Here is a 24,167-nt window from a genome sequence, read left to right on the forward strand (position 1 = left end):
TGCAAATAAAAACTCAAAACATATTTAATCATTGCCATACACTCTGACACATAGATTGAACACCTGTCTTTGTCTTTCAAAAAAATCATTCAGGGCACATACACTTAAAGTCGGTAAACGAACATCTTTACGCAAACTTTGCTTTCTCGTCACCGTGGGCCTGTTCACCAAATAAGCCAGGCTTACTTCATCCAAACCAACTGACAAGAAGTCAGACTAACTGAAATAAGCCTGGTTTATTTGGTAAGCTTGTTTTATGAAACAGGCCCCAGCATCAAGACAAACTCTACACATCGGTGTTTGTAAACAATCAAATATTCAGCACCTGTATGGAGTTATATGTTCTAATTCAACAGATGTTGGGAGACAGGTTTTTACTGACGAGAGAAATTAAAAGTCTTGTACAAATGCTGAACATCAACTTTAAAAGATGTAGACATATACATATTCACATATCCATCATCATCAGCTCTGCCAACCAACAAACATGTCCTTACAGCCGTGCTGAAACCAGTGAAGTAGCAGCAAAAAAAAAAAAAAAAAAAAAAAAAAAAGGCAACCAGAAGATGTTGACAGGAAACACATCATCCTCTTCAGTTTACTGAGCTGTTCTGTGCTACAGCAGATGTTGGAGTAGTGTCCAGTACACAGGCCTTGGCTATTAAGTCACATTGTTCCTTCCCACATCAATTTGACTTGAAAATCTCCCCTTGAACCACTTGAATGTCTTCAAGGTCTGTTTTTACTGTATTGCACAAATGTCAGAATCATTGCTATAATGCCAAGGCCCATTGTGTGGAATACATGATTACATAATTTAAATCACAATTTCTTTTCTCTATATTAGGTGACTGTCTACCCGAACCTGCCAGTTCAATTCATTACATGATTAAAACAAGACGACTACACACAATTTTCTGTGCTACTGTTCTACCACCCCTGTTAACCTCACCCATCCTGCCATGACTCTAATCTATTAAACTCTTTTGTTGGTGGCACATTAGCCATAAAATCATTTTTAGCCTGGAAAATTAATAGCTCAATGCTACACCATTAGCAAGCCCTGTATCAAGGCAAGCGCATTTGTATAGCTGAAGCGCTGTGATCTAGAACCAAGCCAACTCTTTAGTATACTGTACTGGAGACGTTGCAGGCATGCTGTTATATTGGAGAAATCTTGTTTAGCTTGTTCTTGAGTTAGCGAGGCAAACGCATGCATTTTATTGGTAGACACTCAAATTGTGCTGCACTACGGTGACAAACAGCATTCGAAAACGTAAAACGACATCGTCTAAAAACATCCTCTCTGGTGTTAGAAATGCCAAACCAAGGAAAATCTACAAGTAAATTTTGCGCTGCCATTTTATTCCCTCTATATCTTCAACAATCGGATGTTCCTGTTCAATGTTAGTGCTTTCAATCAACGGACGCCTTCTTGGGTGTTGCTTCGAATTTATAAATGCATTATGTACAAGATTACTTTCTTTGAAGTAAAAATAAAAATGAGCATGTATTTGTCCATGCCACAACTTCAAACTGTCTTGTTTCCCAGCACCTTCGGCAAATCACTGTAGATTCACACAGACGCGGGCCGTCTGTCCATTCTGATCATTTCCCATCTGGTCGCCATGACAAAAGCTGAATATTCTTGTTTGGGTTTCAAGGCCATCTAGGAGCTGACATGTTCCTCAGCTGAGCTCAAAGCCAGCAGAGGACTCAATAGCGTAGAGCAACTTGTTCCTCATTTGCTGAGGGTCACAGAACTCTGGCAGCTTGAGAAGGTTCATGCAAGTGCTAGCTGTGGGGAGACGCTCCAGGTCAGTGCCTCCGTTATGAATGCAAAAGGCTGGGTACAGCTCCTAGAGACAAGCAGAAAGTCTTATTAACGTCAATGACAACTTTTGATAATATACATGGAAGAAATAAGAGGTGGACAAACTAAATCATATTTTAATGAAGTCAATGTGAGGTTTCAATCTTTTTCCAAATGTGAAGATAAAGAAAAGGCACTAAATGTCTTTTTATTGAGGACAGTAACCTACAGAGTAACCAGTATTGTCTAGTTCACTTTTTTGAGAGAGTTCTTTTAATCAATTGCTCAAAAACACATTTAGAGGTTACTGGGTTAAATCAGTCTGACACATCTTTTCACGCTCATTGACTCATTTAGGGCGGTTACTAAATCAACATCTGACTCACTATGATTCATTTCAGTAATGACCGTCTGGAAATGAAGCAAGCTTTGTGTACTTGTACTTGTATAGCTGACCTACAAATGGGCATTTGCTTTAAAATGTACTCACCTTCAAGCTATCCAAGATGTAGTTGAGTTTGTTTGTTTATTAATGTGAACAGATTTGGAGAAATGCATTATTACCACCAGCAGATCATCTGCAGTGAATGGGTGCTGACAGAATGAAAGTTCGAACAGCTGATACACAATAATCCACACAACTCTAGTAAATCAAGACACAAATCCACCAGCAAAGCACTTTGATGTTAAACCACCGCTTCTGAACAAAGGTCCATTATCCATAAAAAAAAAAAAAAAAAAAAAAAAAAAAGTCAAAGCAAAACCATTAGCCTATTGTTTTAGGACAGATTTTGCTTGCTTGAACATTGTTTGATCTGTGCGGATTTCTCTCCCGATTCAGAAGAGACACTTTTTCACTGAAGAAAAGTGTCCTCTATTTTGGATAGAGGACTCAAGTTTAGCACTAAGCAACAGTTTGCAGTTTAAAAAAAACTCAAAGCATTTTGATTGAATTATTACAAAAATTCAGCTTTTCACAATAGATTAACTGACAGACTGGAGCAGTGTGGATTAACTTCTAAATTATTCTGATGTTTTTACTCTTTTTCAGACGGCACCCGTTTACTGCAGATGAATCATTGGGGAGCAAGTGGTGTAATGCTAACTCAACTACATTTTGAATGACCTAAGGGTAAGTACATTTTCGGCCAATCTTCACTGAGTATGTCTTAAAAATCACAGTGTAGCACTGGTTGTGACTATTGCTGTTCCACACCATGCAGCTTAAAACACACTAAAAGGGAAAGATTAAAATCCATTTGTCCTGTTAAGTTTTGAGCAAACGCATGGAGGATGTCAGAAATAAAACGGCATCAATATACTGTCTCATAGCCCTCTATATAGTGTCTTTGTTTATGTCAAGTGACTGCACAGAATGGTTGTTTAGTAATAAATTTGTTTAAATATAAAACGTATATATGGACACGCATTTGAATTTAGGCAGCATCTGTACAGATAAATCCTACAAACTACAGCCTGATATCACACTGGTGCTAAATCTACACTTACACTTGCAACTTTTCTGATCTGTGAAAGGTTACTGGAAGAACAACAAGATAGGCCTAATGAAAAAATTTTCTCCACATGGCTGCAAGGCTCAACCCCAAAATGAACCTGATTAAACTTGCTTTAACGGGCCAATTTTTCTAACAATTAAGGTATTAAAGTATCGTTGCTTATCGAGAAAGTGTCACGATGGAAGCCATCATTTTGAAAAAAGGGTATCCATCATCTTTTTTAAATAGCTCTCCGTGACAGGGCTATTTCTCCCCTAATGAATTCTGGGGTGTTTAACGGCACCTAATTAAGGCTGAGCTGGCTGAAGAGGCAGACGAGGTGGGAGGCCATCTCCCCTTGATCTGTCTCTCTTCGTCTTTTTCCTCTTACTCCTCCTTTCCACACGTTCCTCAGAGCGTCTGCACCAAAGTCAAATTCATTAAACAGCCCCACTTTAATTTTGGCAGTAACACATATCTGTGGAATTGCTCAGAAGCCATGATTTTCCCCCACCCAAATTCATACAGGCTAAAGTAATCCGCTTTAAACTGATGACGGCTATTAAAATATGTAATAAAGTCAATGAAATGACAATTACTGTCCTTGGTTAGTCTAAGTAAGGCATAAAAACACATTTAATGATGTTTCTGTTCTCCACGTTTTGCTGAGTGTAATAAGCACACCTGACAGACATACGCCAAAACACTTAAGATTGCATTCCTAGTTAAAGCAACAGTCCTGTTAAATAAGAAAATTGTTGGTAGATGAAGTCGGAAGCTATCAGATGCTATTCTCTCGTACCAATTCTTTCTAACCTTTGATTGCACGCTAGATAAAAAGTCAACACTAAGTGAGAGCCATTTAAAGTTCAGCGGGGCATTTATACGTTTTTATCAGTCAGGTGGATTTTACACACCCAGTGGCACTTGGCACAGCCTCAAATAGCATTACAATGCTAAGGGTCACAACCTCTTTAGCACAAACAGAAGCCCAGATAAGGCCTATCCTGATAGCTCTTATAATGTGAAAATGATTTGTTACAATGAGCCCGTTTGCTCATGCACCCTTGTGTAAATTAATGACGATATACTGCGACAAAACATATTCTGTTCACTTCATTATTTTTCCGTTAAGGCAGCACACCTTGCAGGGAGTAGAATTCTTTGTGGCGGGCAGCCTGATAGCTTTATTGAATTAAAATGCAGAAAATGGGACAAAATCATCAGCAGACGTGAGTTGACGTGAACTTCAGCTGAACTCTATTTGTGATAACAGAGGTGCAGTTCATATTGATGCAGTTGAGTTGGGTCATGTCTGTACATTTCACTTTTCCAGTGAACCCACATAAGGCACCATACATGAATCATTAACTTGCATTTAAAAGAGTTCAGACACAACAAAACTGCATCTCATGTCTTCTGCATGCCAAACGTTAATTTATTCAAATGATATTTTCAGAAGGTTTTGCTCCTCACTGACCTTGAAGCCTAAGAGCGGAGGTCGTGAGCAGCTTGTAACAAACTTGAGCAGCTTGCGTTTTTCATCATCGCTGAAGCTCTCCACCACATCCCAGAAAATCTTGATCACTGGATGATTTGCTGAATAACCACCTGATGCGGCAACAGTTGAGAAAAACAAGAAGGTTAAAAAAATAATGCAGAAATTAAACGTTCAAATCCTGCATAACTAAACCCTTATGAATGATCAGATGATACGGCTTTACTGCAAGACATGGATCTAAACTTTTAAACCTTTTTTTACTACATATTGTTTATGGAGAAGAAAATTTAAGCCATTTGAGTTAACACTCGAGGTGTGAATACAGTACACAACTTTTCAAATGTGTACAACTTTTGAAATCCTAGGCATCGTAAACTTGCCACCTTTGCCAAAAACCATTCATCATCATACAGTAAACAACTGACTGAGATCACATGGTACGAAACTGTCAAGTCATTTCCAAACAAACTCACGCAGAAGCATGCAGTACGTGCATGAGAAATTAAAACAATGAGTTTGCTCAAAATATCAAACGTGGAAGAAAAAAAAAACATTTGAAAGAAAACCTGTCTGTGCACAATATACACTGCATGATATTCTGTTAAATCTGTCAAAATCTACAGACTGACATGAGCTTTGTCAAAGAGCTGTGTAGCGTAATCCAGTCTTTATGGCCGGTACCGAATAAAAACAATTCAAATCAAATAAATAAATCCACTACTTAGCTTTATTACTAATGAATAAACTATAAACGCACATTTAACCTGTGCATGTTTTTGCTCTCCCTTACTAGTAAAAACAGAATACTCTGGAAGAAAAAGGGCAAATGCTCTTACGTCTAAAGCTAGGTCTAAAATAAATAAAAAACCTGACTAATAAATGTGATGGGTGTTGTTGCAGTACCTGAGTAGTTAGTAAATCTCTTGAGGTCTTCCAGACAGATGGGCACATGTGCACCAGAAACCAGTACCTGTGAATACAGATGGACTTACGTTTAAGCAATAACCACAAATAGGAGTGTTTAAAGTGTGGAGGAAAGAAAAGACAGGCAGTGTGATAATGTGTGTCAATAATATCTGCTAATCTTGTTATTAATAATCTTTTCTGACACATGACTGATTGTGTGCGTCTAGACGCATTTCAGTGTAAAGTATGTGTGCGCTGCTACCTGAATTTCCTGCTGATCAAACATGCGCAGCCACTCCAGGTTGACCACGTTGGCCAGGCCCTGTCGAAAGGCCAGGCAGTGTGCTCGGATCTGTTTGTTCAGACGGTAATCGGCCACTAAATGGATGTAGGCTATCCTGTTGGCTGTGGTTACCGGGATGTCCTTTCCCCCTGGTTTGAGCTCGACCACCTGGAAAAAGACACAAATAGATGGAAGCGTGACAGGCACCGTCACCCTGGGTTCAGTGGTGATTTAATTCCTTGTTGAAAGTGGAATGGTACAGCTGCAGAAGAAAGTGCTGAAGGCAATTGAGGATCACAGAGGAAATGAGTGCACACGGACAGCCTTTACCTCGCTAATGAAGGGGAAAGTAAATAAAGGTTTACTTTTACTCGCTTACCCCAGTTATTATAAGAAAGAAATCATCAAACAAATGTTTTTTTCATTAAAGGGAAATTTAAGTTTATCTATAATAATTATAATTTGAGTGACTATTTAGGTCATGATTTTTTTATTCAGAATATATATATATATACACACTACATATTTCTTATTATGTAATTATTAAATATTAAATATCTTTAATATATAAACAGATTTACTCAAATATATACAAGCATGTGTAACATTTTCACACATGTAAACAAAAAGTATTTTTCCTTTTAATTTTTAATATTTAGTAATTGCTACTGAAGTTAACAAGCAAAATGTTGTAAATGTAAACCATTTGTTATAAGAAAACAAAACTCACATAAACTTGAAACAAACAGGGAGAGCACGCACAATTTACCCATACCCATTTTTTTTTTTTTTGGTGGTAAGGAGTGGCAAAGCTAGATATCATGCGGGATGATTAGCTCTAACACTATGCTAGACACCATTTTCTCCCAGCAGGTATGTTTGAGCTGGTCAACAGAGAAGTTCTTTCAGAGAGATCTAGACAGAGACGTGCTTTATCTCCATCAGTCAGGACTAACAACACTTAGATCAATCATTAACAATGCCAGAGAACAAGACAAGCAAAAGAGCACAAAAAGATGTGTTGTTCACCTGGGCCTCCCCAAGATCATTGTTGACCACGGTGAAGTTAAGGCCGAGGTCTTCCACATCACCTTCATAGCTCTTGAGGAAAAGCAGGTTTCGGTACATCTCTGGGTCTAGAGAGGCCAGATGGTGGATGTCCACATCTGCACTCGTGCCCAAGAGCTTGGACAGGAAGAAACTTGCAAATGGCAATTCCACCAGCATGTTTTCATACAGTGCCTGCGGGACAGAAGAAACGAGAGATATGAGTAAAGACAATCTCCAGGAGGGTAAAGTGCAGCCAAGACAATATAAACTATGTTACTGTCAGATTCTGAGACCGATTAGGTTTGAAAGGGATGAAGATATGATTTTGTCACTTTCAATTGAAGAAGCTAAAACTTGAAAAACATCACCTGTATCCTTAACCTGTTGTCCCATTAAGAAACACAAGGATGGCGAGTCATAAAAGCTAAAGTACCGCAATAGTCCTAAAAAGACCATATCTGAGGACATTAAAATATACAGGCCTTGAATAAATGATTGCACTAAAATCCCTTGACCACATAAGCTAAATGGATTATAAATTTCCCAAATCTCCATAATGCATGCATCTAAAACACACAGAGGCTGTAAATCAGAGCATTTTCTAAACACGGGTTAATTGTGTGACTTCAAACATTGGACATTTTTTATGCAAAATAATCCACTTAGCAACATTCTTCCCACAAGCCCTGTTGTGGAAACACATGTGCTGCGCCCTCCTGAAACCTATCAATAACGTCGCTCCCGAGAAGAAGCAGCAATAAGGATATGGAGGCACGACGCAGACTATTTTTCAAACCTTCAAGTTATTTATGGGTGTTTATTGCCAGAAATTGTGCCAAAATGACTTGGGATAAAAAGGATTAATGAATGGCCGGGCCTTTTAATATAAGTGAGTGCAGTGGCAACGCAATTAATGCAAATTGTGGCACCATCAGGAGAGTAAACGCCAACAACTTAGCAGCTGCCTTCTGTTTCTGCCAAATAAATTTGTAAATTTACAGCATTAAGAATCAATAAAAAATTTAACACACTTGCCATCAATCAGGAGTTCTGACCTTCTCTTTCCTCTCTGTTGCCCTTTGGAGAGGGACAGTTAAGCACTGCTTGTTGAACTGCAGAACACGTGGTATTTGTGTGTGTGACTCCTTTTCAGCAGACTGCTGGAGTATTCGTGTAAAATTATTCAACAGGAGGTAATTCTATTCTAGTGGCTTCAAAGTTCAAATAGCTGTAAGCATGTCTCGAGTCGATATCTTAATAAAGAGCTCCTCCTCAAGTGTTTACAATGAATGTTGTCAAAACAAGGTTTGTTTTTTGGCCATCATGGTCTATAAATGCATCCACCGTCAACACACTAATATGTAATAGCAACGGTTCATGTTCAAATTCATGTTCAAAGATTTTATTGGTAACATACAGAGTCATATATAGGATACATAAAAATCTCGGACTTTAAATTAAATGTATAAATATAAAGGTGAAAGTTTTATTACTATAATCATAAAAATAATTAAAAACTAAAAATAAAGCAAAATGGCAAAAAAAAGTAAGGATAAAAATAGAATGGACTAGAAAATGTATGGTAATTAGAACTTAAGAGTACTAGACTTCTTAAAAAGGGAATCTGGAAGTAAAATCAAATCAGCCAAAATATTTCATATTGCAAATATGGCTGATGTATGAGGTGCTATGCGTGTCTAACTCTGTGAGCAGGTGCACACAAAATACACACAAAATCTGCATCTTCAATGAGGCCTAAACTCTTAAATGAGCAAAAAGTATAGGTTTCTCAAATCTTAAGAAAAAAATATTTACTAACCCCACCACCAAAAAAGATTTGATTGTGTCAGAAATATTTATAGTTTTCATCTTTCACATTAAAACTTTTTCTTAAATGTTTTAAGGAATAAGCTTACAAACACTTCTGCTAAAAAACTTTGGTATACAATATAAAACACTCCTGACGGGTCCAGAGAACGTTTTTAAGCACAGTCAGCTATATAACATTACCTTGGTGACAAATCAGCACAATTTGCAAAAAAAAAGTGCAATACGTCGATAAAGCACAGAAAGTAAAAAACAATCAACAGTTTTTCTGTGTTTCTGTGTGTGCGTCTTTGGTGCGCCCAGCCAACAGCAACAGTGACGCAATTGTAATCTATACAGGTCGTCTTTATAAAAGCACTAAACAAATATCAATATCCCACTCAGTCTGCCACTCCTTCACATATTTATGGAGAGAGAAGGAGGGTTAATTGAAAGTCAAATTCAAATTAATCTCGTCACCTTAATTGCTTTGCCCATTACTACGGAGTGGGGGCAATTGAATGGAATAAGATCAGGAAAGTAGGGGGGCGGGGCCAGCCATTCCTCAGGGCAGGAGCTCAGTTATGTCCCTTCCATCGTACAAGGTGTGTGTGTGTGTGTGTGTGTGTGTGTGTGTGTGTTCATTATAGCTCTCTAATAAGTGGCCTGAATTGCCTCTTCACAAGTGGTGTTGATGCCCGTGACTGTAAAACAGATCAAAACTCTATTACCAGCGGCACGGAGGCTGTTATTTATGGTGCTAGCTGATTTAGCGTCCACGGCCAAATGCGATGGCTACACAAACAGAGATGGGGAATCATGGGCTAATGGAGTAGCCTAATTGAGCAGCGAGCTTCTTGGCATGAGGTAATTCATCTACCCTTCCCCCAGTCAATGTGCTTTGCGATAAACAATCCTGGGCATACGCATTAATGAAACTTTAAAAACATTAGCGACTAATAAATACCAGCTAGCGGACACACGAAAGAGAAAGCCAAAACAACAGCGACAATAAATTGTGGCTCAAGGTGTAGCCATTATGGAAAACACAGGGCAAAATTAGGATAATCAGAAGACTTTAAAACATTTTACACTTATTATTAATCCTTTTAAATAACCACATAATGCTACCGTATGTATAGATTAAGAAAATTCTTGGACGCTGTACATTGTCATTTTTAAAGCTACATTAATGTTACAAAACTACTTGAATAACTGATACTATTAGGCAAAGTAGTGTAATTTTTACAAAAATTATACTTATATTTTCTACATTTCAATTACAAAATTATCTTACAAAAATAAACCTAGATAAAGAAAACATTATTTGGATCAAAAGGCCACAAATAAACTTGACTTTAAACTGCAGTGACCTCATAAATCAAACGGATAGGATTTATAAAGGCAACGTAGCTACTTAGCCTGAGACCACTGATTGAACCTGACCTTTGACCTTCAGCATCGATCTAAATAACCCCGTTTGTGTTTGAGAGTGTATGCGAGTAAAAGACAAATCAGGCCACTAGGAAAAAATGCAAAAGATAAGCCACTGTATGAGTTCTCAAATAATAATTTATAATAGTAAAAACAGGATTTAAACCAATTCTGGGATGTCCTAAAAATGAATAAAAATGTTACAGTGAAGTGCAATGCATTATGTAATACTTGTCTTACCTTCCCCAGTATTCTGCCGAGGAAGTAGTAATGACGGGTGAAGGACTCTCCCACAAGCATCTCTGCGGTGGGACTCGGATAGAGAAGACCTTCATTAGTTGTTTTGAAGAAGCCTTGGTTAGGATTAAAGCCGGACTTCAACAGCTCATTCAAGAACTCTCTGAATATCCCTCCTCCATCAATGCCAGCTTCATCTAACCCATGTGCATTGAGCAAATGAACCCTGATCCTCTTCTTAAGATCAGGCTCTAAAACAGAGTAAACAAATATATTTAGAATTTTCCAGAATAACAAAAATTTGGTTTAAAAATTAAATGTCAGAAAACGTTCATTGTTATCTATAAAGGTCTGATGCTACTCAACTAAAGAGACTCTCTTAAGACAGTTGTTACACTCAAACGGCCTGCTCTAAATCATCTAAACAGCTTTTGTTGGCAGCTGCTATGATGAATTACTGTATCTAATTCCTAAGCAAGGTTAATGTCTTTTACTCGGCGTCTAAGTAAGCCTCATTCGTTGTGCTAAATGGTTTTTATTAAGAGAGTTTTCAACATGTCAGAAGGGATAGGTTTGCCTTGTTTACCATTCTCGGGGGACAATTTGTCGTAAGCATCTTCGTAGATGTAGTTTCGTCGAATGGTTATATTAACGCCATCCAAAAAAGGGCCCTCCCCTTGGACTTCACGCTTATCGGCATAAATCAACTTCTGGAAGATCTGAAAGCAGAATGAACAAAGTTTAGCCGATTAACATAATTTAACGCCTCAATCTAGGCATATATTTCACTTAGATTTTCACTGGCATTTCATGTCTAAAGCACAAAATAGTAAAATAGCAATAGCAAACCTCTCAGTTCATTGGATAGAATTTTGAGGTTTAAGTGTACAAAACGCTGAACACCGTAACAGTGACAGCTGTCTCACCTTCACTCTCTCCTCAAAGGGCACAACGAACGGAAGTTCGGTGAGGATTGCCAAATGTCTTTCCTCCGATACGGACAATGGTGGAGGCTCCAGTCCAACTATGAGGAACAAAAAAAAAAAACATTTATTCTTAAAGTAATCGTTTAACCAAAATCTTATCTAAAACCAAATAACCTTAACAAAAATCTACTAATGCGGCTGATGCAACCTAAATCCATCTTGTGTCAGTTTCCGATCCTATATCCGACAACCTTTCACTTCTTACCCTCACACATATAAATGCATACATGTATGAATACGGCAAAATTAAAAATCAACATCTACTAATATAATAAAAACACCCAAAACTGAACGTTGAATGTTTTTTTTCACCTTTAGGAACCTACCCAATAATTTATCAATCTGCTCTTTAATTTACATGGACAACAAAAGACAACACTGACAAGCAATTCAGTCAATAAGCGCAGAATTCATCTGCATCCATCTTCATCTATCCTGTCGACAGTCAATCTCTAACGCTCTCTATTCATCATTGAGACAAATATACTACCAGTAAACCCAAATTCCTCCCCACCTTAACATGCCATTACATTAGCACTTTAATTAAAAAATTACAAATATACACTACCATTTAAATGTATTCCATAAGAGTTTAATCATAGGAAGGACATATTAAAAGTAACGGTTAACACATTCATAATCTTCCAAAAGTTTAATTTTTTTTTTTCTGTACTTTCCATTCTACAAAAATACAAAAAATATATATATTATAGCATCCACTAAAAACTTTTCAATATTGGCATTATTCGGTATCGGTTTATTCAGAATATTTTCTAATAGGAATATTTTCTAAAGGATCATGTGAAAATGGAGTAATGGCTGCTAAAAATTCAACTCTGCTATTACACTAATAAATTACATTTGTAAATACATTAACACAGAAAACCGTCATTTTAAATAGTAATAATAATAATAATAATAATAGCATTGTTTTCCAGTATTTTATAATAATATGATGTATTAAATTAATGGGTCATTGGTAAAGAAACCAGAGGTCTGCTGCAAAAAACCCTACTTTATTTGCATCTGTATACTTGCGCAACCTTGAGTGAGGTCTGCTACCAGCCTTGTTGAATGCAGTATTTACAGAGCATCCCATTAAAGATCACTCAATCCCCCTCTGTCTTTCCTGCCACACACTTTTAATTAACTCAGCAGCGATTTGCCCATCCACCTGTCCTCTCCCTCCATTACAGGGACGTTTGTTTTGTATTAAAACTCCGTCCTACAAACGTTTTCGACCACAGAAAAAAAAAAAAATTGCCGTAGCAGCAGATGAGAAGCGTCATTCATCTAATACGTTGCTTGCACGGTGGAATAATTCTACTCAATTAGTCAGTACTCTCTCTCTCCACAAACCAGCCATCAAGGGGCCATCTTGGTAGAGAAATATGGCGCAGCATGGTCAATACAGGAGCCATTCGTCACTACCTCGCAAGTCCATTTAGGGAAATGAAAAAGGTCCAGACAAACAGGCAGCCAGATGTGTCCAGCCTTAGGCTAATTGAATTTTTAAGCACATATGCTCCAGGGTGGCATGAAAAAGACCAGAAACACTGGTACTAGTTAGCGTCAACACCCTCTTGAGTACTCTGACTTGCTTTGGAATGAAATTGCTTGACTGGCTGTCATTACTACTTTATGTTTTTTTATGTGCGTGTGTTTTTAACTACACTTTAGTTGAGGTTGTTTCTCCTTATGGATAAGTCTTACCATCTAACGTGGACTGAAGCGGTCCGATGCGTCCCATTCTCCTGGTTCTCCACACATGTCTTGCAGAGGGCACATAGAGCTGAGTCACCTTCCAGAAAAAAAAGATAGATAACAACAAGCAGTTTTACACATATACACATATACATCTGAACTTATTCAGAAACACGTTCATGTTTAAAAAAAAATATATTTCCTTAATAAAATGCATTTACTCTTTTAAATGCAAATGCTTTACAATTAGCAAAATATAACAACTATGGTGTAGTTTTCATTGGATTTCTACTACTATTTATCGATCAAAAAACTATTACACTAACAGCAAACCTATTCATTCTGTTCAGTAGGTTTTAATCATATGAGCAGAAAATTAATTTTACCTTGTCTGCTCTGATGTTGACCTCATCAGATAGCCAATGACCTGATGGACAGAACGGTCTTCGAATATCTCGGGCTTTCAGCATTTTCACAAGATTGGTAATCACCTTTAAAAAAAAAAAAAGTTCATTCACTCATATAAATATACTTATTTAAATTTTAAAAGCCATTTAAAATATAAAATAATTAATAACATTTTTCCTTAACTTATATAATGGTAAAGAAGCAAACAGACAAACTTTCATTACTCAGACAACACAACTAATCAATGTGCATTTCGATGACACATATTCACTTGTCATCGAATGTCTGTTTTAGCTCTTCATTCTCTTTAAACACTGGGTAATTCACCCATAGAATTATCAGCTGACTTCATCCAAATTACGTTTTCTACACTTCTGTTTAATAAAGCTTTTTCTTCTCCGATTACAGTGTCTAACAAACGTCTGGCTGGCCATTTCTAGAAAATGCCTATCAATCTCTGACCAAGACACGCTAACACCAGAGAGTCCGTAATAACGGCAAGTGCAAAACTCTGTTGCTAGTGGGTTTGTGGGGCAGGGGGTCCGAAGGCTCTTCCTGTCTGAGTGGAATGAATAAGCACTGGTTAATTAGCCCATTGGGTTAAGTGCAGGCCTTAATGGGTCTCTCCAAAACTCCTGCGGTGACATCCCTCTCCAAACACGGCCAAGAAGAAAGTTCCATTAGCAATATTAATACAAGCTTAGTTGATCATTTTCATTCAATTAACTTCTTTCAATTAAATAGATAGCTCGACAATAGGAGTGATAAAACATCCGGAGGGACGGCCCATGGCTGGAGGCAAACATTAGTGTGTGAGGGGTCAACAGCGTTAGAGCTGACTGTAAATTGCACATTCAATTTGGGAAATGCATTTCTCCTGCTTGTACTTCTTTAATGGGTCGTTTTAGCTGACAGGAGGCGTTTTCCACCATCTTTTGTGGAAATCTTTCAGAGCTTTTGTATGACGTTCTGACTCGGCTAGTGCAACCCAAACAACGGGCTGTCACTTACAGTGATTCACTCTGAAGCTTGCTGGAGTATTACAAACCTAAAAAACTAAAGGCAGAAATACTATTAGACACATTACTTTAAGTAAAGGCATTTTCAGACCAACAAAATGTTTGCTTTGTTCCAAAATAGGGAAATTGTTACAATGTCACAATGCATTTCTCCTTGGGTTGTTTCACTTTAACAAATGCTAAATTTCAAATTTCCACATTTTTAGAGTTATAACCAATCACACACTGTTCCTTTGAGCTTATGAATGCAATGGCCAATCAGAGACGGTCAGATGAGTCATTGCTGAAACGGCAGTTTTTTTCAGCACGGAATGATTAAATTCTGACTCATGAATTCTCTCATTTAAACAACAAAAGTAAAAAAAAAAAAGTCTTAAGATTTATTTATTATACAAAGTAGAGAGCTTCACTGATTATAACGGGAGTGCTAGACTGAGCTCAGTTATGATGTTCTTTAGTGATGGAAATGTTCTTTGCTCATTTTCTGTAGATGTTTTTTGAACAACTGAGGAAATGTAATCTTTATGATTAATTACAATGTTTCTACTAAACTGTTAAAACATTAGGCTACTGTTAGCTTTACGGTGCAGATGGCTCGTGCTGGTAATTGTCAGAAAATAAATAATTTGTATTATTAAAATGTAATTAAATATTAAAAAACTAATAATTAAATGAGTTGGAAGCAGCTTCCAGAAGAGATCAGATGTGCTAAAACGTTAAACGCATTTAAATGCAGACTCAAAACTAGAGATGCGCCGGAAGTTCGGCAGCCAAAAACAGTTGGATGAAATGTACTATATAAATAAATGTGCCTTGCCTAAAGTTGCAGAGGTTAACAAGCTTTGAAGAAACACATGCATCCTGATATGTACTGTATAATTAAATAAATTGCTTCACATTCATTTTATAATGCGGCAATCACTGAGATAAGTGTGTATAAGTTATGACCTTTAATTTTTAACTGTCAATGTTGAAAAGCTCTACAAATCTATTGAAAAGATTTTTAGTTAAATGAAAGGACAAAAGTAGGTCAATGAGCTGTCAACAGCAAGCAGGAGATCTGGTCATCCTGTACACATAAATAACGAGGAAGACGACGAGGAAGAGGATGATGGAAGGAGACAGAGAGTGAAGACAGCTGACTAATATCCTAATGCCGTTGTTCAGCTCACTTAGTCTTGGCAAACAACCTATTAATTTCCCGAGTGAGTGGTCTTCCTGCCTGGCTGATCAGCACTGATGGCCCTAACAGATGCTGAGACTATTCGCCTCATTAATTGTCAGCTCATTTAATTAGGTCATCAAAGACGTTGTTAGCACTGCTAATACAGTGACCGGTTAAAAGTAACGCCCACCATCCACTAAAGATATTATCAGCGTTAACAAATGTGCATCTTCTCAGCATTGGTAATGTTTAATCCCTTTCAAATACGACACAGAGTTCAGCAATAACATCATTGTGAGATGGAGAGATTGAATGAATCACCTTAAAGAGCTGGACCCATCGTTTTTGCTGGGCTTGAATGTGCTGCTGAACTTGGCTGTTAGTTTTCACCCCGACACTACGAAATGCTGCAACATACTCCTCTTTGTGCTCCGTCTTAGTCTCTGGATAGGCCAGCTTAATGATTCCCAGACACGCGTCCCGCAAACACCGAGACAATGTCACCAACTCCGCCAGAGAGAAGGGCATCATCGACGTCTGGCTCTGACCTGCATTTGTGGCATTCAATTTTCAAAAATATTTAGCAATGAGAAACTAAAATTTCAGGAGACTTAGCAAGGCCACAATCAAAAGCAGGAACAAAAGGACCTGTAGTGTTTTGATTCTATAAATATTACAATGTATTATGACACATTCATTTGTACATAAATGTTAATACCATCTGCTGAGCCAAAGAACTCGCTGTCATGCACAGAGATGAGTGAATGACTGAAGAGTGAACTGAAAAGATAGAAGAGAGGGATGATCCTGTTGGCGTCCTCCAGAGACATTGGAGAACCTCTAGACATCACCTGCAACAAGGGAACCATAGAGCTACACAAAAAACAGGGAGAATAAAGAGAGGGCAGAAGAAAAAAATGGTTAATGTCATTAATATTACTTTCAAGAAGTACACATAAAACAAACTGACAGTGTAGAAGTCTCACCCTGTGATCATTTTAGTCTTCATAGATGTGATTAAATGCCATAGGTGTCTGAGAAAGCGAGCGTTGAAGGCTAAACTGTACAAAAGCCTGAAAAAGACAAGTGACAGAAAGAATAAAAGATCTTTAAGTACAATAGTGGATACCATCAAACATTGTGTCGACTGATTGATAATACCCTTACAGAACATAACTCACCATCACTTTTAGTCAAAGGTGCTACACAAACTATACTCTAAACGTTCAAATGCTCTCTCTCCAAATAACCACATCTCCTGCCAATAAAACCTAAACGTTCCGAATTTCCAGCAGGACTCATAAAATAGTAAAAAAATGTAAACAGCCCAGTGAGCTGGAATTTCTAGCCTTTGTATGTGACCACAGGAAAGATTAAATGAGCCATTAAGCTTTATTTAGGTGAGGCACCTTCCATTAGTAAACTAGCAGTCTGCTACAGGGTCATAAACAGACCAGTGGTTCCTGTGGGGGCTCCATTTAAGTTAATGACAGTCAGAGAGACAATGTAGCACGGCCACAACTGCCTGACCAGAAGCAGTGCTGCCATCACAAATTAGATACTGTGTTTAGGTCGCCCAAATCATTAAACCTAACAGCCATCACACCGGGGTGTGAGAAATCGCTCTGGTGGTTACTCGTTTCGTGTCAAGGGGTGAAAGAATAAATAAAGCATAATTGGAAGTAATTGAGGGAGAAAATAATATTAAAGCTGGGGTTAAAGTAAGAATGTGTTCATCCACTTGTTTACAGTTTTATAGTCACCCCCCCAATATGATACAGTAATGTCAGATGGCACTTAAATAACAAAACAATTACAGAACTGTCACATAGAACTGATGAAATGCTAAAATAAGTAGACCAAATATTCAGAAAGAAATAAACAAAATGGATACACAAAGCAAAATGCTATTAGATGTAAAAAAGATTGAAAAGTTTGACTGAAATCTAATCAAAGCAATATGACTTTTTATTTTTAGACGTCAGCTCACAGAAATACTCTCCATTTCACTTGTCAGTTTCACTGCTATAATAACTCTATTATCTTTTATTATCATGAATAATGTGACTTTTTTTTTCCTTTTAAATTCCTGTTCTTTGCATTTAATCACAATATAAAATCATCTTCATAGTTTCTTTAAATAGCCAAAACAAATACAGCAGGCTTAACATTAATGAGACCTTTCCATGGATAAGAACCAAGAGAGCTATTTACGCTAACACAGTTTTGATACTATAATGACCTTGTTTAGTGTGAAATATTGCCATACTCTTCCCTTTAAAATATGATAATGTTTAAAAGGCAACCAAGTTTGCGCACTCACTGGGCGCTTCTTTAAAGGTTGTAAATCAGGGCCAGCTGTTATACCTCTTGTAAAACTATCCCATCCACTCCTGCAGGAATTAATCTTCCTAGGCCAGCTAATTATTTTGTACAGATATCCGATAATGATAAAGTAGTGAAGGCAGGATTTATGATAAAAGCCTTCTCTTCTGGACGGAGCTGTAAAATATAAAAAATACCTCCAAATACAAAAATGGAGGAAAATACAGCACGAGGAAAAGATATGCTGAAAAGCGTAATGAAAACTCAAGAGGTATTTGTAATATGTAAATAAAAGCAGATCTAGCGAAGTATTAATGGAAGTCTATGGAAATCGAACAATTTTGAGTTACTTCAACTTTGAAATATGCTTTATAAGATGCTTTACTTTTCCTTTATTTCAGATTACTCTATATCTTCATACAACTACTAAAATTATAAACATTTTATAAGTAATAAAAAAGTACACTACAATTTATAAGTAGTATAAATAAAACATTAGCTAGCGGGACTTTTTGGGGGAAAAAAAAAGAAAAGAAACTTTTTTTTTGTAAAAAGTGAATAATTTGGTATGTTAAAAAGACTAAAGACTTTAATACACAATACAACTTATTGTTAATTATCTGACTTTAAGAACACAAAAAGGATAGACTAGGGTTCTATCCTAATTCTCAAACTAATTCTGATTAGATTACTAACACCGCCTTTTAGAGCTCAGTGGCTTTATCTGATATCTCTCTCTCTCCCTTGTTAAACCAGACAATCTCTTCTTCTCTGTCTTTCATGCCATGTCTCTCCTCTCTTTCCTCCTTTCTTTCATTTTTTCTGCTGAAATCCTGTTCTCGTTTTGTCAACATTGCAGAACCAGTAGAAGATAAAGCAAAGGTGATTGAGAGAAGAGCTCATTACACTAATTGATGAGTGACAGCAACTAAAACCGCTCCGGTGATTAAAAAAAAACAGTAAGATGAGACTTAACTGCCTGAATTCAATCGCAATCTTGCTTTATTGTTAAAAAAGTGGAAAAAAAATTTAAAAAAACAAACAAACAAAAAAAGCCATCTACTCATAGACTTGATCATTTGATGTTGCTAATTTTTTTTTTATACACACATGAAAGTTCATCCAGTTTTCATCTGTTTGCAGCTCTTTCTTGCCTGCATCTCTTTTTATTAATTAGCGTGACCATGCCTAATACCTGTTTTTCTCTTTATCTATTTTTGATTTGATTGCATATATGATCTTACCTAACTCTGGGCACCATCATACGATGTTGCACCATCAGCGTGTGACAGATAGAGGCCATCATGGTGAAGATGTCCTCACTTGCTGAGTCTCTCCACACTAATGTTAGCAGGGCATTAGTCTGCTGCTTGGTGTCTAACTTCTGTACACACTCCTCTGTTATATAATGCACAGAAATCCAACTGCCGTCCTTTAAAATAGACAGAATTATACTCATCAGTTTAAGATCAAAACTGCGTACTATCAAGCACTATATTTTTGCTCAAAGATGTGGATAAGAGTGAACGTGCGTGTACCTGCGCAGCAGGAGGCTGTACGGTCATTTCTTCCTCATCTTCTGAATCACTGTTGATGTCAGCTCTACTGCTGCACTCGGTCACTGGCAACAATGGCAACAGAGTCTGTAGCGCATTCAAGTACAACAGCAAGCCTTTATCTGAAAGCGAACCTATACAAACAAAATGGACAAGACCATTTTATTCACCGTTCAGGCACACAGTATATCAGAGATGCTGTAAAATGCTATTTAGTACAATACTTACCCAGTCCTGATTCTCCAACTGATAGCACAAAGTAAAAGAGCCAGGGAGCCTGAGCTCTGGCCTGGGCAGAGGAGGCTATGGTGGCCTGAAGAGACCAAAGGAAGTTCTGAAATGGGAAAGCTAGTTTTGGGTCTGACAAAGCTGGCACGAAGAAATTATAGATTTGTTCTGTGAAAGGCGCTGAAATGAACTCCTCGGTGAAGGCCGAAAAAACAAACTGCCTGTGAATGAAAAAAGTAAAAAAGGTTGAGAACCTGTGAATTTATTATTATAACTGTACTGTATGTTTCAATCTGCAGTAAGGACATAAATCAATTTGTTTTTCTTAATACTCAGAAAAAATACATCCATTTTAATACTAATACACTTCCCAATATATGCACACACATTTATTCACACACCTTCGGCTATTTCCTTTGGCTATTTGTGCATCTATGAGACAGCAAAATCTTCTTTTGCCAACAGGAGAGCTTATTGATCTATAAGCTTGTCAGTTGTCATAAAGCATACTTATTTTCCCAAAGTCGCTTTACAGACACAGTTGATTTATCCACAATGGAATTAACCCTTACCAATTAACCCCTAAAACTTCTGAACAGTAACATGTTGTTAATCTACAAAAAACATGTTAATTTCAATCAAATGGTTTTGGAGGGAAAACAATGTTTTGTCTGTGTACATGCCTGTGTGCCTGTGTGCCTGTGTGTGTGTGTGTGTGTGTGTGTGTGTGTGTGTGAGAGAGTGAGAGAAAGAAAGAGGGCAAACACAAGACTATATGCACAAGCTTCTTCTCTCGCGCTCTTGTCGTTCTTCAGAAAGAAAAGAAAAGAAAACAGCAGTGTTCGACACTCAGAGTGTTAGAATGGAGGGTAAATGTTGTGTAAACATTACATGTTGAGTCAATGAGTCTGTCTGGATTTTACTACTCTCTGTAAACACAGCAGTGACAGAACTACTGTCCATTGGTCCTAGAAAGACAAAGCTAACGGTCTACAAAAAGGGGTCAGTGTGCAGCCTTTTACTGGGTGGGACCCTTGCACCACACACCAAAACAAAGACATTCCTCTAACAACTTAAACTAAATGCTCTCAACAGAGTGTATAATATAACAGGCTATAAATCATTTCAATTAATTGATCTTTTTTTTTTCCCCAAGTAAACATCTATGTGAATGTGTACCTGGTATCTGTAGGGCAGGAGCTGTATGTAAAGTGCAGAGGCTTGAGCGTGTGTTCCAGCAGCGTTTGTGCCAGTGGAATGGAAGGAGCATCACTATACTCTAGACTCGACGGCAACTTGTGGTTCACTAAAACATACAGCGATCTGTAATATCCTAAAACAGAGAAAGAAATATGATTAGGCCAGGTAACTTAAGCTGAATTAAAATGTTCATTTTACGTACTTTTTCTAATTAAACATACTCATCTATTGCGTGATTAAAATAAATCCAACATGGGGGAAAACTCTGTACCTTTCTCTACCATATAGTACAATATTTGCTCAATAAGTGCAGTGACGTAGTTTTCATCCTGTAGAAAGGGCAAGTAGGTTCTCTCAGACGAAAAGACCTCCAGCATCCGCATCGGGACGGCCACATTCAAACTGTCATCTTCACATGCTTGCAATAACCTTAAACCGACAGAGAAAATGCTCAGCTACCAACTAACAAGAAGATCTAAAAGTTTACATGTGACCTTGACAGAAGTATGCTGCTAGACGAAGCCGCACGTGAGGAACATCTGATTTCACCTGCAACAGTGTCCCAGTATCCTCTTGATCTGAAACAGGCAGCTCTGTCTTTCTGGCCCCGTCAGCAGCTTCACAAACTGAGCGTGATGTTTTACCAAACTCTGACACATCCAGATCTACACATTCAGACAATACATTCATAAATGACAAGGAAGGTTCGTAGCCCCATAAAGTCAGGGATATCATAACAACACCAATTTTCTTTTTCTTCAAACCATATTAAAATGGCAAATGAGAAAACGTCATCGAGCCTCATACGGCAATAACAGCTTTTTAAACGGGCAGTCCTTACCATTCTTGGTCTGTCTTCACTCTGCCTGTAAAAAAAGAGCAGCTGGCGAACGAGTTGGCTTAGTATGGCATTGTTTGCCAGTTGAGGGCCGGAGCCTGACTGGCACTGACACACACACCGGTCGAAGCGGCCCCTCTGAATGGCATACTAATTAAAAAAGGAAAAATTATTAGGAATTTAACAAACCGTCTATCAAAGAAAGTAGAGTTCAAACTGCTGCCACATACTTGCTGTTTCCTGTCTTGGTATCCCCTTATGTATGACTGAATGATGATTGCATTTTTTAGCCTTTTCCTTTCATCCTGTGGAAGAAACAAGATGAGTAAAACCATATATTAAGGACAAGACCGTCATCTCATACTTGCTCGCAACCTTGTGTTTCACGTCCTCATTTCAGGCTCTAAAACGAAAATAGATACAACTATGCAGAAATACTGTACACATCATGAGTACAACAGCAGCAAAAAGTATTTTTAATGTCGCTGCATTAGATCAATTAGTCAAAGCAAGCTTTTTTCATACCTAACGTCACTTTTACAGATCAAAAGCTGCTTACACATGAAGAATGCAACAAGCGATTCATCAAATAACCATCAGATATTTTCTGTCCTATTTTTACAATAAAACAGCGATTTGAAATGCATAATAGACGATTCTCACCTCCCTTTTCCTTCTTTCTTCTTGTGTTCGATGAAGAAGTGACGCTTTTTCCTCCTGTACAAAACACATATGCGAGACATATCATATTAAACCCAATATCAAAACGATACAGCAATTTTTGCTAGATTCATGTAACCCATATGTGAAAACCCTTTACTCCAACCAAAACACCATTTTTTTAAAATGATAATCATTGTAGACAAATGTAGCGACGCACAGAACTGGATTTACACACTTTGAGGATTCAGACATCATATCATATCATATCATATACAGAAAACTTACTTTTCTGCTCGCTCCACCAAGGGACACCTTGGGCGTTCTCCTGAAATCTCCCTCAAAACTGAACATGTTTACACTTTTTCCATCGAGCAGCAATCAATGCAAGTACCCTGTGTGCAGAGCAACAAAGTGCTGTCTGCGCCTACAAGACAGAGAAAACACAAAGCTCAAGAGACTGATGCTAATCCAATTAAATAATTATTATAAAATCGCTCTCTCTAACAACAGAATAACTTGCTACCGATAATAAACACTGACGATTAAGCTAAAAAATATGTGCACTACGATAAATACTACAGTGAATAAGATGAAAATATTTAAAGCGACTTTATGCTTGCGGTAGAAAACTGAAGAGAAGCAGAAGGTCACAGGTCACAGCGTGACTTAAAGAAAACTATCATCATAGCAGAAACTAACCTGGCACTTTAGTAGGTGTGATCCACACGAAAATAAAAGACAGACGAAATATGACGATTCGATTGACACAAATATCTGTGTATAAAAACTGCCTTGCCATGCAGCGTTTTCTGAGCGAGACATGTTCTAGAAAGGGGTTGTGTTTCAAATACATTAGTTATGTCTCCAGTCAGGCTAGTTAGCTTGCTAACCTACAGAACAAGCAAATAATCACGCTACGAGAAGTCGATCATCATTTATGAACGCGTTGTTTGATCTTGTATGTCTAAAGGAGCATTCGCGCTGTATAAGACACGGGGCTCGGGTGTTTTTTACTCAGACAGATACACTCAACTTCTCAGTTAGCCTTTTGGCTAAAGGTTCTTTGACTAGCTAGCTAATGACTCAGCAGCAGGTCAATTGTGTTTCGCCTCAACAGTTCCCAATATCCCAGTAATTTACATGCAAACGTATATGTTATTGGGGTCTGTCAACATTTAGCGAGAATCAAGGCAGTAATTTTGACCGTCAATGTAGTAGTCTGTACTGACATGATAGTTCAGCTTGATACAAACTTCAGGCATATGTCGCTCTGGTCGCTTCTAGAGTCATCTCGTGATTTCAGTGATGTTTTACGGATTTTTCTACTCGTGAGTCGTATTAATAGATGAAATGCAAATTGTTTACCTGGTTTTATTGAATGATCAGCCGAACGATACCGTTCAGCGACTGGAAAACAGAGAAAACAAAACCGAAATCGTTGCTCTTGCTCTACTAAACAAACACAACACAGAGAAGATCCCGCCTACCAGCAGCACGGTCAAATGTGATTGGACAGCGTAACATTTCCTTCAAAACCATTGGTTTAATA

The 24,167-nt window shown here is 37.7% G+C and overlaps 1 protein-coding gene across 1 annotated transcript; it reads right to left on the reverse strand.

Annotated features, from left to right (window-relative positions):
- ube3c (ubiquitin protein ligase E3C) lies at window positions 1-24,123 on the reverse strand. Its single transcript, XM_043244564.1, has 24 exons — window positions 23,984-24,123; window positions 22,904-23,042; window positions 22,619-22,672; window positions 22,186-22,260; window positions 21,959-22,105; window positions 21,667-21,782; window positions 21,389-21,546; window positions 21,097-21,250; window positions 19,918-20,138; window positions 19,672-19,823; window positions 19,378-19,565; window positions 16,795-16,881; window positions 16,527-16,681; window positions 16,130-16,356; window positions 13,603-13,707; window positions 13,226-13,313; window positions 11,453-11,550; window positions 11,113-11,245; window positions 10,530-10,777; window positions 7,029-7,241; window positions 5,979-6,167; window positions 5,714-5,780; window positions 4,790-4,920; window positions 1-1,859 (listed from the first exon to the last, which is right to left on the reverse strand). The coding sequence occupies exons 2-24, from the start codon at window positions 22,967-22,969 to the stop codon at window positions 1,689-1,691; spliced, it is 3,243 nt and encodes a 1,080-aa protein (XP_043100499.1). The 5' UTR covers window positions 22,970-23,042; window positions 23,984-24,123; the 3' UTR covers window positions 1-1,688.
- Window positions 24,124-24,167: the final 44 nt, after the last annotated feature.

Source organism: Puntigrus tetrazona, chromosome 7 (genome assembly GCF_018831695.1).
Source record: "Puntigrus tetrazona isolate hp1 chromosome 7, ASM1883169v1, whole genome shotgun sequence".
NCBI lineage: Eukaryota > Metazoa > Chordata > Actinopteri > Cypriniformes > Cyprinidae > Puntigrus > Puntigrus tetrazona.